The sequence below is a fragment of the Sciurus carolinensis genome, chromosome 14, assembly GCF_902686445.1.
Source record: "Sciurus carolinensis chromosome 14, mSciCar1.2, whole genome shotgun sequence".
NCBI lineage: Eukaryota > Metazoa > Chordata > Mammalia > Rodentia > Sciuridae > Sciurus > Sciurus carolinensis.
In genome coordinates this window covers 50,323,921-50,337,085 of record NC_062226.1, presented here as the reverse complement: position 1 = coordinate 50,337,085, position 13,165 = coordinate 50,323,921, and the positions used below count along the sequence as shown (strand labels likewise).

General features: G+C 35.2%; 1 protein-coding gene across 1 annotated transcript in view; it reads left to right on the top strand.

Moving 5' to 3' along the window:
* Focad (focadhesin) overlaps nt 1-13,165 on the top strand; it is a 299,217-nt gene that overhangs the window by 17,947 nt on the left and 268,105 nt on the right. The window contains exon 2 of the mRNA XM_047524416.1: nt 12,094-12,182. Coding sequence (XP_047380372.1) covers nt 12,126-12,182 — 57 coding nt within the window. The 5' untranslated portion in view covers nt 12,094-12,125. The remainder of the gene's footprint in view (nt 1-12,093; nt 12,183-13,165) is intronic.

Sequence of the window (13,165 nt, the reverse complement as noted above, 5' to 3'; positions counted from 1 at the left end):
CCAAGAGACTAATTAGTAAAATTATAATGGTTATATTTTCTTCTTAAAAATGGAATAAATTTTTGAATTATGTGAATTTAATTGAATCTATCTAGTTACATTACATTGACTCCTTTGATTCCTTTTCAGTGTTACTCTTTCCATAAAGAATTGATAAAAATGGCAAACAAAATAATTAATCTTTTATCACTTAAAATTTTTTCTTACTTTCTTGCTGCACATTTTATTTTATTTTATTTATTTATTTATTTTTTTGGGTGCGGGGGATCGAACCCAGGGCCTTGTGCTTACAAGGCAAGCACTCTACCGACTGAGCTATCTCCCCAGCCCCTGCACATTTTATAATACCCTTTAATGTGGAATTTCAATGCTTGCATTAATTAGGGTGTTAGAAAGTTTCTCTTATTTCTAAATAATGTATTAAAATCTGAATATTTTGATATTTTGGTAACTTTATCAAAATTAAAAAACAGGCTAGACATAACCAAGACACATGTCTGTAGTCCCAGCTACTCTGAGACCAAGGCAGAAGGATTACTTGAACCCAAGAGTTTGTGGAGTTTGTGACTAGTCTGGGCAACATAATGAGACCCCATCTTGAAAAAAAAAAAAAAAAGAAAAAGAAAAAGAAGAAAAAACCTGAATGGTGTTTGATTGTGAATATGGATATTTTGTTTTTCATACTAGATATTTATTGGCCAATAAGATCTTTTAAAATTAGTGTTTTATTGTGAGTATACTAAAACTGTATGAATGTAAGTCTTTAAAACATGTTTTATACAGAGCAATTTGAGTAATTCTTCATTTTTAAATTTTTTTTGCGGTGCTGGGGAGTGAGTAATTATTCTTTTTAAAACTATTTTTTAAGTGGTAGAGGGACACAATGTATTTATTTATTTATTTATTTTAATGTCTTGCTGAGTATCCAGCACAGTGCCTCACACATGCCAGGCAAGTGCTCTACCACTGAGTTACAACCTCAGCCCCAATAATTATTCTTTTGATGGAGCAAAATCATCTAAAAATTGTAATATTGGAAAATCAAAAAGGAGTCAACTTTGAAGACTTCCTTGAAGACTTAGATAAAAATTCAAGAAATAAATAAGTTCTTTTTTTTAATAATTTCTTCTTTTTATTGCACTCTATAACAAATTCCCGCTGAATAATTTTTTCCTTACTTATCTCCCTCCACCCCCACGACCTTTTTTTTTTTCTTTCTTCCGTGTGGTGGACTGAGCCCAGGGGTTCTACCACTAAGCTGTGTCCCCTGCTCTTTTTAATTTTTTTTTTTTTTTTTTTTTGAGACAGGGTTTTGTTAAGTCTCCCAGGTTGACCTTGAACTTGCAGTCCTCCTGCGTGAGCCTCTGAGTTGCTGGGATGGCAGGTGTGTAGTGCTCTTGCTGAGAATTTCAATACAATATTGAGTAAACATTGTAATAATGGACATGTTGTCACCAGATAAATAAGTTCTTGTATTTAAAAAATAACAGATTTTCATCTGTATCCTCTTATATGTTTAGCATTTAAGTGTATACACATAGTGTACTTTAAAAATTATTCAAGAATGATCAGAGAAAATATTGTAACAAGTCAGGCATTATTCTAGTTGGTGGTTTTATTTCTTACTTTAATGTCTTGTTCTCCTGGACAGCAATCAGATCTAATTTGGAATTTCCTGCCTTTGATCTTATTTTAGACTCCCATTTCAAAATCTGTGAGTAAGTAGCATGTGATATTAACTGAAAAGGAACTAAATTGTAAAGGCAGAAGTTTGATTGTAATAGGAGTGCTTTTAGTAAATTGGGAATGGTGAGATCATCAGAACTCACAGTTGCCTCAATTTTGCTCAGTACTTGAATGACAGGTCTTAAAGTTTTGGGGACATGATGGGGTGATGTGGAACATGCTTGTGCTTCATGTTACTGATGGTCAACTGGAAAAAAAAACAGTGGGCTGAAGCAAGAAATCTCCTTTTTTACCTGAAATCTTCCATGACTGTTTTCCTTTTTGGCAGGTTTCTTCTACCTTTTTGACATTCAGTTTCTTCATTTCTCCAATGAAAGGAAGTGTGGGAGGGAGATGACATCAGGTCCATTGTACTAATTAAGGAAGTAGTAGCTGCTTCCTTTAGGAGACCCCAAAATACAATGGTTTAAACAAGGTGGAAGTTTCTTTCTTCCTTATGTGATACTTGGAGTTCTAGAATATAGCTCTGCACTAACCTGTCATTCAGGGATCCAGGTTCCTTCCATCTTGTGTTTCTTAAAAGTGTCTTTGCATGCACAGTTCAATCTGGGTTGTTTCCAAAACCTTGTTGTGGTTGGAAAGAAAGTATGGAGGAAGCAGGCTTTAGTCTGGAAATGGTACATCACTTCTGCTCAAACTCCACTGGAGAGAACTTAATCACTTGATTATACCTAATCATACTGGAGGCTGGGAAATGTATGAAGGCTAGTCATGTTACATTATATTAACCCATTAAGCCCTAAGTTCTCAATTCTTGGAATATTTCAGGGAAATTGAAGCAGATGCATTAAAATAAGATGGAAACCATAATCTAAAGCTTACATATTATCATATTAGTTAGCACTAGTATATTATAATTATTATTCTTATACACTATATAATATGTATCAGAAAAACATTATATAGCATGTAATATATAAGTTTTTTGTAGGTGTTCCACATCTGGAATAATGGGAAAAAAATGGGTCAAAGCAGAGTATGTGTTGGAGGGTAGGTAGTGGTCTCTTCCACATTGTATGATCTCTGCCTTCTCTGATTATACTATTAATCAAGTGGCTCTTTTACAGCACTTAGTTGCCCTCTGTTTCAGCTTGATTTTCAAATTACTGACTAACATAAAAGTATTTTCTACTCTTAGTTTAAATATGACTTAGTGATCTTTTTGAGAATATAAGGTTAAAAATTCCTGCTTAGTTGCACTTGCTTTTTATGGAAAGTTAAAAAACTTTGCACTAAGACTTTCCCATGATCTTTCCCTTTTTTATGACTGATGTAGTTAAATGGGTTCCAAGTGTCTCATCCTGTTAGTTGGGACTGTTAACTGCAGTTAAATTATGAAGCTTTTGAAGCAAGAGCTGAGGCTAAGCTTGAGTTTTTAGTAGATGTTAGGATTTAATACTGGGTATGAAACAGAACCAGTTGCCAGATTCTCTGGAGGATGTACAAAAATACTTGGGACCAGTAAGCAGAAGATGAGAAGCTAAGGGGGCAGAATAAGGAAGATATAAATATTGGACAGTATAGTAGAATAGGTATTTAGTTAAGTATAAGTAGATCTTCCCCAACCCTATGTTTGAGGGGCAGGGCCAGTTTATTAGGAAAGTCTAGAATATACCCTGATCCATAGTCTTGATAATTTTATAAAATTAGTCCACATTTATTATTATTATTATTATTATTATTACTACTACTATTGTTACTTGCAGTGTTGGGAATCAAACCCATGCTAGGTCAGCACTCTATCACTGACCTATATTCCTAGCTTAGCTCAAATTTATGGATGGTACTCATCAGCTTTTCTCCACACTATTCAAATAAAAATCATAAAAAGAAAAAAGAGTTCAAATTACAGTAGTTTCTCTTACCTTCAGTTAACCTATCTGATTTCACTTACTCTTGACCAGCTATAGTCTAAAATATTAAATGGTAAATTTCAGAAATAAAAAGTTTGTAAATTTTAATTATATAGCACTCTGACTAATGTGATAAAATCTCATGCAGTACTACTCTGTTCAACCTGGGTGGGAGTCATCCCTTTGTTCAGCTTTTCCAAGTTGTGTATGTTCATTAGTTACATAGTATCCATTTTGGTTATCAGATTAAATGTTGCATTATCACAGTGCTTGGATGTTGGGTTCAGTGCTATCTATGGTTTCAGACATCCACTGGGGGTTTATTCAGAGTCACTCTTTGTGTTTGTCTCTCAAGACTGATAATTTTTTTTTTTAGAAAATATTAAAAATTATTTTAGTTTTTAAATTGGGAAATATAGCACATATACAAAAAACATGAAAACAAATTCTTATGATCCCTATTTTGATTGAAATGTGGTTCTGAGCTACAATTCAGGCATTCATTGGTTATACAACCACAAAATCAACAGGAAACAATTATAGAGTTAATAGTAAACTACTTAAAATATTTTTTACTAATGTTTCAGAAAGATATTGATATGAATTGACAATAATCATTTAAGTTCCTGTATCTCCAAGAAAGTGATGATTCAGGCTTTTTATCAAGAACCTCTTCTTTTTTTTTTTTTAATATTTTTAAATTATAGGTGGACACAATATCTTTATTTATTTTACGTGGTACTGAGGATCGAGCCCAGTGCCTCATGCATACGGGGCAAGCGCTCTCCCACTTAGCCACAGCCCAGCCCCAAGAGCCTCTTCTTTTTTTTTTTTTTGGGTGCTGGGGATCGAACCCAGGGCCTTATGCTTACAAGGCAAGCACTCTACCGACAGAGCTATCTCCCCAAGCCCCAAGAGCCTCTTCTTTACTGTACAAAAAAATTCTTTTTGAATGAATTCTTATTAAAAATTTATTCTTATTAGTTATACATTACAGTAGAATGCATTTGACACATTGTACACAAATGGAGCATAACTTCTCATTCCTCTGACTGTAAATCACAGTCAGACTGAGTCACACCAGTAGTGTAATCCTACATGTATATAGGGTAATAACGTCTGTCTCATTCTACTATCCTTCCATCCCCACCGCCTCACCCCTCCCCTCATTCTCCTCTGCATAATACAAAGTTCCTTCATTCTTTCCTACCTTTCCCACCCCCAACTATGGATCAGCATCCACTCATCAGAGAAAACATTTGGCCTTTGGTATTTTGGGATTGGCTTATTTCACTTAGTATGATATTCTCTAGTTCCATCCATTTACCTGCAAATGCCATAATTTCATTCTTCTTTAAGGCTGAGTAATATTCCATTGTGTGTATGTACCATATTTTCTTTATCCATTCATCTGTTGAAGGGCATCTAGGTTGGTTCCATAGTTCAGCTATTGTGAATTGAGCTGTTTATAAACATTGACATGGTTGCGTCACTGTAGTATGCTGATTTTAAGTCCTTTAGGTATAAATTGAGGAAATGGATAGCTGGGTCGAAGAGTGATTCTATTCCAAGTTTTCTGAGGAATCTCCTTGCTGCTTTCTTTCCATAGTAGTTGCACCAATTTGTAGTCCCATTAATGTATGAGTGTATCTTTTCCCCCTCATCCTTGCCATCACTTATTATTGCTTGAATTTCTGATAATTGCCTTTTTGACTGGGGTGAGATGAAATCTTAGTTAGTTTTGATCAGCATTTCTCTAATTGCTAGAGATGTTGAACATTTTTTCATATGTTTATTGATCAATTGGAACTTCTGTGAAGTGTCTGTTCAGTTCCGTAGCCCATTTATTGATTGGGTTATTTTGTTTTTATGGTGTTACAGTTTTTGGGTTCTTTATATATCCTGGAGGTTAGTGCTCTAAGGTGCATGTGGTAAAGATTTTTTTCCCCATTCTGTAGGCTCATTTTATTGATTGTTTCCTTTGCTGAGAAGAAGCTTTTTAGTTTGAATCCATCCCATTTATTGATTCTTAATTTTTCTTCTTGCACTTTAGGAGTCTTGTTAAGGAAGTCAGATCCTAATCCAACATGATGAACATTTGGGCCTACTTTTTTCTTCTAATAGTTGCAGAGTCTCTGTTCTAGTGCTTAAGTCTTTGATCCAGTTTGAGTTGATTTTTGTGCAGGGTGAGAGATAGGGGTTTAATTTTATTTTGCTACATTGGATTTCCAGTTTTCCCAGCACCATTTGTTGAAGAGGCTATCTTTTCTCCATTGTATGTTTTTGGCACCTTTGTCTAGTATGAGATAACTGTATTTATGGGGATTTGTCTCTGTGTCGTCTATTTTGTACCATTGGTCTACCTGTATATTTTGGTGCCAATACCATGCTGTTTTTGTTTTTATTGCTCTGTAGCATAGTTTAAGGTCTGGTATTGTGATGCCTCCTGGTTCATTCTTCTTGCTAAGGATTGCTTTGGCTATTCTGGGTCTAAGACTGATGATTCTTGAGTAGCTTAATTTGTGGGAGGAACAAACTAAGTATAATTGCCATATGTGATAAAATGTTAAAAAATTTTATAAAGACAATAAGCCCTGCCAGGCACAGTGGTGAATGCCTGTAATTCCAGTGGCTCTGGAGACTGAGACAGGAGGATAGACAGTTCAAAGCCAGCCTCAGCAACTCAGTGAGGCTCTAAGAAACTTAGTGAGATCCTATCTCTAAATAAAACATAAAAAGGGCTGGGGATGTGACTCAGTGGTTAAGTGTCCCTGGGTTCAATCCCTGGTAACAACAACAACAACAACAAAAAAAAAAAAATTAAAAGAAGCCCTCGATTTTGTGTCTCTAAAACACAAGGTCAGGTTAGTGTGAAGATACATTTTTACCCATCTGCTGATGACATTGCTTATATTAATTAGCTTTAATATGAATGAATAAAGAAAATGTGATATATATATATATATTATAGAATATGACTCAGCTTTAAAGAAGAATGAAATTATGGCATTTGCTGGTAAATGGATGGAATTGGAGAATATCATGCTAAGTGAAATAAACCAAACCCAAAAAACCAAAGATTGATGTTTTCTCTGATATGCGGATGCTAATTCACAATAAGGGGGTGGGGGCTAGGGAAGAATAGAGTTACTTTAGATTAGGTAGAAGGGAGTGAAGGGAGGGGAAGGGATATGGGGGTAGGAAGGATAGTAGAGTGAAACAGACATTATTACCTCCTGTACATATATGACCCATGTGATTCTACAAAATATACAATCTGAAAAATGAGAAATTATACTCCCTTTATGTATGATTGTTCAAAATGTATAAATGCATTCTACTGTCATATATAACTAATTAGAAAAAAATTTAAAAAAATTTTAAAAAGTGGAAGTGTATGAAGAAGAGGGAAAAAAAAAAAAAGAATGTACTTTGTGGCCAGGCATGGTGGCCCATGCCTGTAATTCCTGTGACTCAGGAGGCTGAGGCAGAAGTATTGGAAGTTTGAGGCTAACCTCAGTAACTTAGTGAACCCTATCTCTAAATAAAAGATAAAAAGGACTAGGGATGTAGCTCAGCTGTAAAGCGTTCCTGGGTTTAATCCCCAGTACCAAAAAACCAAAGCAAACCAAATCATACCAAACCAAACAAAGAAGAATGTACTTTGCACAGCCCTGACTCCTACATAGATCACTGCCCTTGAGTCCTTTCCATGTGGAAATTTGGTAGTCAGAAATGCTCAAATATTTTTCTGTGTGATCCTCAGACTCTCCCTATCTTGCAGCCACCTTATATAACCAATTTCTCCCTTTACTGAGTTTCCAGAGCCCTTGTGAATACCATTAGATAGATTTGCTCTTGTTTTTCAGATTGCGACCTTCATTGGAAGTTGGATGTGTTATGTGATGTATATCTTCATCTCCGAGAGAAACTAAGAGGGAATTTTGAAAACCCACAAGTGCTTTATCTATGTGCTGCTCTTTTCTTACTGCTGGAGTGCAACTGATAGATTTATTTTCTTGGAAGTATTCTTATGGGGCTAAAACACCTTGGCAGATAATATGATAATTGCTAATATTAAACAAATGCTTTGATTCATGGGGAGTTTAAAGGACTCATTAAAAATTCTCTTTCTGATTTAGATTTAGATTTAGGTGGACAAAAAAAGGCATAATGACAGGTTGGAGATAAATCTTTTAAAATCAAACACTGCTTTTGTAGCATGTGATTTATGGATCATATTGTGACTGGTTTCCTTTTAGTAAGAATGCCACGATAAGAGGTAATATATAAATAGTTTTTCTTTAATGTGTAAAATGCCCAAAGGAAGTTGAGATTAAAATTAAAGTAGGACACATGCTCCACTGCCAATGCTAATGCAAGTCTGTGTATTCTCTTTTGAAATTCCCTAAGAGAATATGATGTTTTTATACCTTGAAAGGCCACATGGTTGTGATTAACCTTGAAATATAAGTCTCTAGCAGATGAAAGACACTTGCAATTTGTAGCCCAAGGATAGCAAATCAAGGACGATATCAAATCATACTGTAGCTTGGGTAGTGGTTTTGAGAATGCTTAATAGCCATTTGTTAGGAAAGGTAAAGTTACTATAGATTTAAAAAATATATTCATTCTCTAAAGTGTCATACTGAAATTAGGGCTGTCTTTTGTAAGCTTAGGTATTTGACATCTGTCCTTAGGTAATTTTGATAAAAACAGGACTCTTTAATCACAGTGGCTCGCCTTCTGAAGACAAGGTCATCTTTTTGGATGGCTCAGCTTCTTATCTGCTAAAATAAACTATTAGCCTAAATAGTTGCTCATCTGGTCCCCAAAGCTATATAGGCATTCTAGTGTTCTGGGCCTGAATTTGAGAGGACAGCCTCACATTTTCTTCTGTTGTTTTATCACTTTTGCCATTTGAGTAAGTCCATTCTGTGGCACATTGATAGCCATCTACTTCTCTGGGTACGCCAGAGTCTACTTTCTATTAAGTTAGATTAGATCATCTGAAAACTCTGTACTTGGACCCCATTAACTGAGACTCTTTTGCTGAATTACGTGTTATATTATACCTGAGGCTTTATCTGGGATTTGTTTTAAAAAGAGGTAATATAAAACTTCCTTTTACTTATGGTATTGAGAATATTGCCCATTATGTCATTTTGTATTCCATATATAAATCCCCATGTAAGCAATTTCTCAAATGAAAAAATTTGTTTTCTTTTATAAAGGGTACATTTCCATCTTTTAAATAATAAAAGAGGTACATCATTTACTTTATATATTTACGTTAGCTTCCTGGAGGCACAGGGCAAAATTTGGATGTTAATTGTAGCAATTGTGTCAAGAAATTTTATAAATTAATTTTAAAATAGTCATTATGTAAACCAGGAATTAAACTATGGCCCACCTTACACCTGCTTTTATAAAAAAAATTATCAAAACACAGCCAGGATTATATCCATCAGTAATATCTATAGCTGCTTTCATACTACAATAGCATAATTGAATAGTTGGCTGTCTGTTCCTTTACAGAAAGAGATTACCGATCTCAATGTAAATAGTTACAGAAAGTTATGAGCCAGACCAAATGCAATAATAGTGAAGCTGGTGATTACTGTTCGATGTGACTGGTTGGGAAAGGAGGCTTAACAAAGATGTGCTATGAGAGAAATTTAGTCTTTAAATAGTTGGGGCTCATAGAGAAGATCATTCTGTTTGGGAGAGAAGTGTATAAATAAAATCCCTGAAGAACGAGCAGATTTTGCGCCTGTGGGATCATTTTGAAAACTGTTTTAGCTAGATTGGAATTACAGCGGTGAAAATGAAGTGGAATTGGTGACTGTTGATAGAGTGCTTAAAAGCCGGGCATCAGAATTTGCATTTAATCTGACAGGCAATTGAAAACCCACTATGAATTCTTCATAGGGAAATGATGTGGTGGTGGAAATAGCGTTTCAGGACAATTAATTTGACAGCGATGTGTGGGATGAACTCAAGCATGGAGAGCCCCAAAACTAAGCAGTTACTGCAGTATGCCTGGCATGAAGAACGAAGATGATGAGTGTAGAATGAAGGGTGCAGAGGAAAAGTGGACCCCGAGGTGGTAGAAAGAATGCAGCTGATTTTGTGACTGACTGGATTGAGAGGAATTTTGAGAGGAGAGCTGGGAGAAAATGAACTGATTGTGAAGAGTTTCACTCTGCCTCAGGCCCATCTCTTTGCTCTTCCTAAGACAGGTCTTCAGCACTTTCTTAGCTACCTGTTTCCTGTGCCCCAGGTGTCCATGGTATTAGTTAGGCTAACTAACTCCCTTTTGTCCTTTAAGTGCTTCTTCAAATGCCAACCTGTCCTGTTCACCCTACTTAAAGTAGAAAGTATACCCTTCCCAATCTCTCATTCCCTTTACTCTGCTTTACTCTCTCTCTTTTTTTTCTTTTCTTTTCCAGGACGTATCACCTTCTAATATGTTATATTTTATGCATTTTTAAAATTGTTTGCCTCTTTCTACTAGACTGTAAGTTCTATGAACGTAGAGACATTTGTCTATTTTTAAAAAATAGCCACAGCACCTAGAACAGTGCCTAAATAGACTGGGCTTCCGATAAGTATCTGTTGAATAAATGAATGAATCTTTAAGATGTGAATAGATGCCCCAGCAGCATTCCTTTTCTTCCAGAAGAGATCTATTTTACTTGGGTTTCCAAGGAATGCAGTTTAGGGAATTGTGTTATGAGGTATAAGAATTCAAAGGAAAATATAATTTCAAGAAAGTCATGATGGACATAATTGGGCAGTTGAAGAAATTTTGACGGAGCTTAAGCTAATGAGTAGAAATAGGGGAATAGTTCACAATCTTAGAACAGGTTGTTTTAGTGTTAAGGAATGTCAAATCTAAGGGAGTAAAGTTAGGCATAGACATTGAAGAAAAAAAGTCAGGGATAAATTACATGTTTGGAGTTAAACTTTAAGAGAAAGGTAAGAAAATGAAGGATTTGCAGGTTTAATACACTGTGCTTTTTTTTTATGATCAAGAGAGCTTGGTTTTGTCATTTGTTATTTGTGTAAATTGATCTAATCTATCAGTCAGTCTGGGTTAATAAAACAAAATATCTGAGGCTGAGTAACTTTATAAAGGAAAGAGGTTTATTCAGCTCACAGTTATGAACTTTCAAAGGCCTGCATCTGGGGATGGCCTTTTTGTTGGCAGAGTGTTAAGGAGGTGTGGGGCATGACCTGGCAAGAAACAGGAACTATGTGTATCTTTTCTAGTCTTTCTCCCTCTTTTTTTTTTTTTTTAATTAATTTTTCCCTCTTCTTATAGAGCTACTTGTGTTCAATCATAAGGGCACAACCCTGATGAATTTGTCTAATCCTAATTACCTCTCAAAGGCCCTACCTTAAAACCCTGAAATACCCTATTTTGATTTTAATTTCTACTCTCTGAATAGCTTACAGTGGGAATTAAATTTTAAAACATGAACCCTTAGTGACACACTCAAACCATATCCAACCATAGCATCTAGTGTATCGACATAAATTTCATTTATTTATTTATTTTGGTACTGGGGAATGAACCCAGGGTTGCTCTAAACACTGAGCTATATCCTCAGCCCTTTTTATATTTTATTTAGAGACAGGGTCTTGGTACATTGCTTAGGGCTTTGCTAAGTTGCTGAGGCTGGCTTTGAACTCATGATCCTCTTGAACTTTTGAGATCATAGGTGTACACCGTTGTACCTGGAAAATTTTATTTTTAAATTATGTTATAGTAAATAGGTAATCTAAACCACCACATTTTTCAAAGTAGTGTAATTTGTTGGGTGTGGTGCTGCTTGGAGACTGGATAAATTGGGTTCTGTAGGAAGTCCCCTTATTAGTTCCATGCCTTCCCTTCATCATCTTTCCTCCTCCATTGCATTTTTTTTTTTGAGAACTTCATAGGAAGGAGATGTGTGATATAAATATTAAAAATTGGTGCTCATTGTATACTAACTCTTTTTTTTTGATACATGAATTTCTAGATCATTTCTCTGCTTCCTGAGAAAAGTTCATCTAAGCGTCACACTTGCCATTAGCAGTTGGATTAGTGCTTAAATGAAAGCTTGTGCCTAAGCGAGGCACAATGTAAACAGTTCTATTACTGTCTGACTCTCCCTTATATGTTTTGAGCCATAAAAGGATTACATTCTAGTTCAAAGGTGGGGTGATCTTTTGGATTTTTGAGGGGGGGGTCATGATGTGAATTCATCTGTCTCAGGATTAACTTTAATAATGGCCAAGATCTGTTGGGCTTTATCAGTCATGCCATTGAGTGCTGAAGTGGTCAATAAGGAAGGTTGTGTCAAGGGTTACTCTGCAGAGCTTTATTCCCATCACTGTCTTTGGAATGAATTACATGAATTCCATTCATGCTATTTGGGGAAATTGGTTTGAACTCCAATTTAAACCAATTGGAGGACTAATAAATATTCTTTCACTTTGATTACAGAGGCTGCATACATACATATAAGAGAGGCAAAAATGTCAGATGATATCAGAAAAAGGTTTGATTTTCCAAATTCTCTTATCCAGTCACAGGTAATTTTATTTATTTATTTTTGCTTCATGGTAACCAGTGACACTTTTTGGTGAATGGTTAATTGAACTTTGCAATTTTTAACATTTAATATTTTATTCTAAATATAGAGACTATTTTATTAAATAACTTTTATATGTATTAATTTGAAAAAGTGTATTTGAAATTTCAAATATTCAAAATTGACCGATTTCAGCTTTTACTTATATCATACTTCTCTTCTTAGAGATAATAAAGACCTTGATTAACTAGTAGACTTCTCAATATGTATATATGGCTTTTTTATGTCTGTAATTAATAATTGGGAACAGAGGTAAAATGTTAATATATCCAAAGAATATAAGGATTAATATTTAAAATATATACATATTTTATCCTTCTACAACTATTAAGGATAATAGATTTTTATAATAATGCCATTCAATAATTAAAAGAGCCTGGATTTAAAATTTGATCCAACTACTGAGGCAGCAGACTTTGATAATTCATTTTAGAGAGTTTTTCTGTAGCAACGAGCAGCTAACAGGAAGATGGTCTTCTAGTTAGCCTCCTGCTAACTAGATGCATTTTGGTTAATCAAGGTGCCCATAATGCTTGTTGTCTTTTCCTGGGAGAGTAAAGCTAAAAAGCCAACTGGAAGACTTAACCCACGGCCAGAGCAGCATCTTGGATCCTTTCAACAGCTCACTTCGAAGACGCCCACTATGGGAATTGACTTAGCTGGGTAGTGGGGAACCCTTCCATGAGGAGTAGGACACTCCTTATGCAAGATTCCCTTCTACCTGACTGGGTTGGAGTCATATCCTGCTCTGTACAGCACAGGTCCTGGCTGTGAAGAAGACGACGGAGGCTTCGAGGACCCTGTCCACAAAGTTTATTTTACTGTGCCTGGGGTTCCTTGATGGATAATCAAGAAAAATGCCTATATGTTACTTTTATATTAAGTGAAAAGTGTATATGTATCATTTAGTATAGAATATCTATT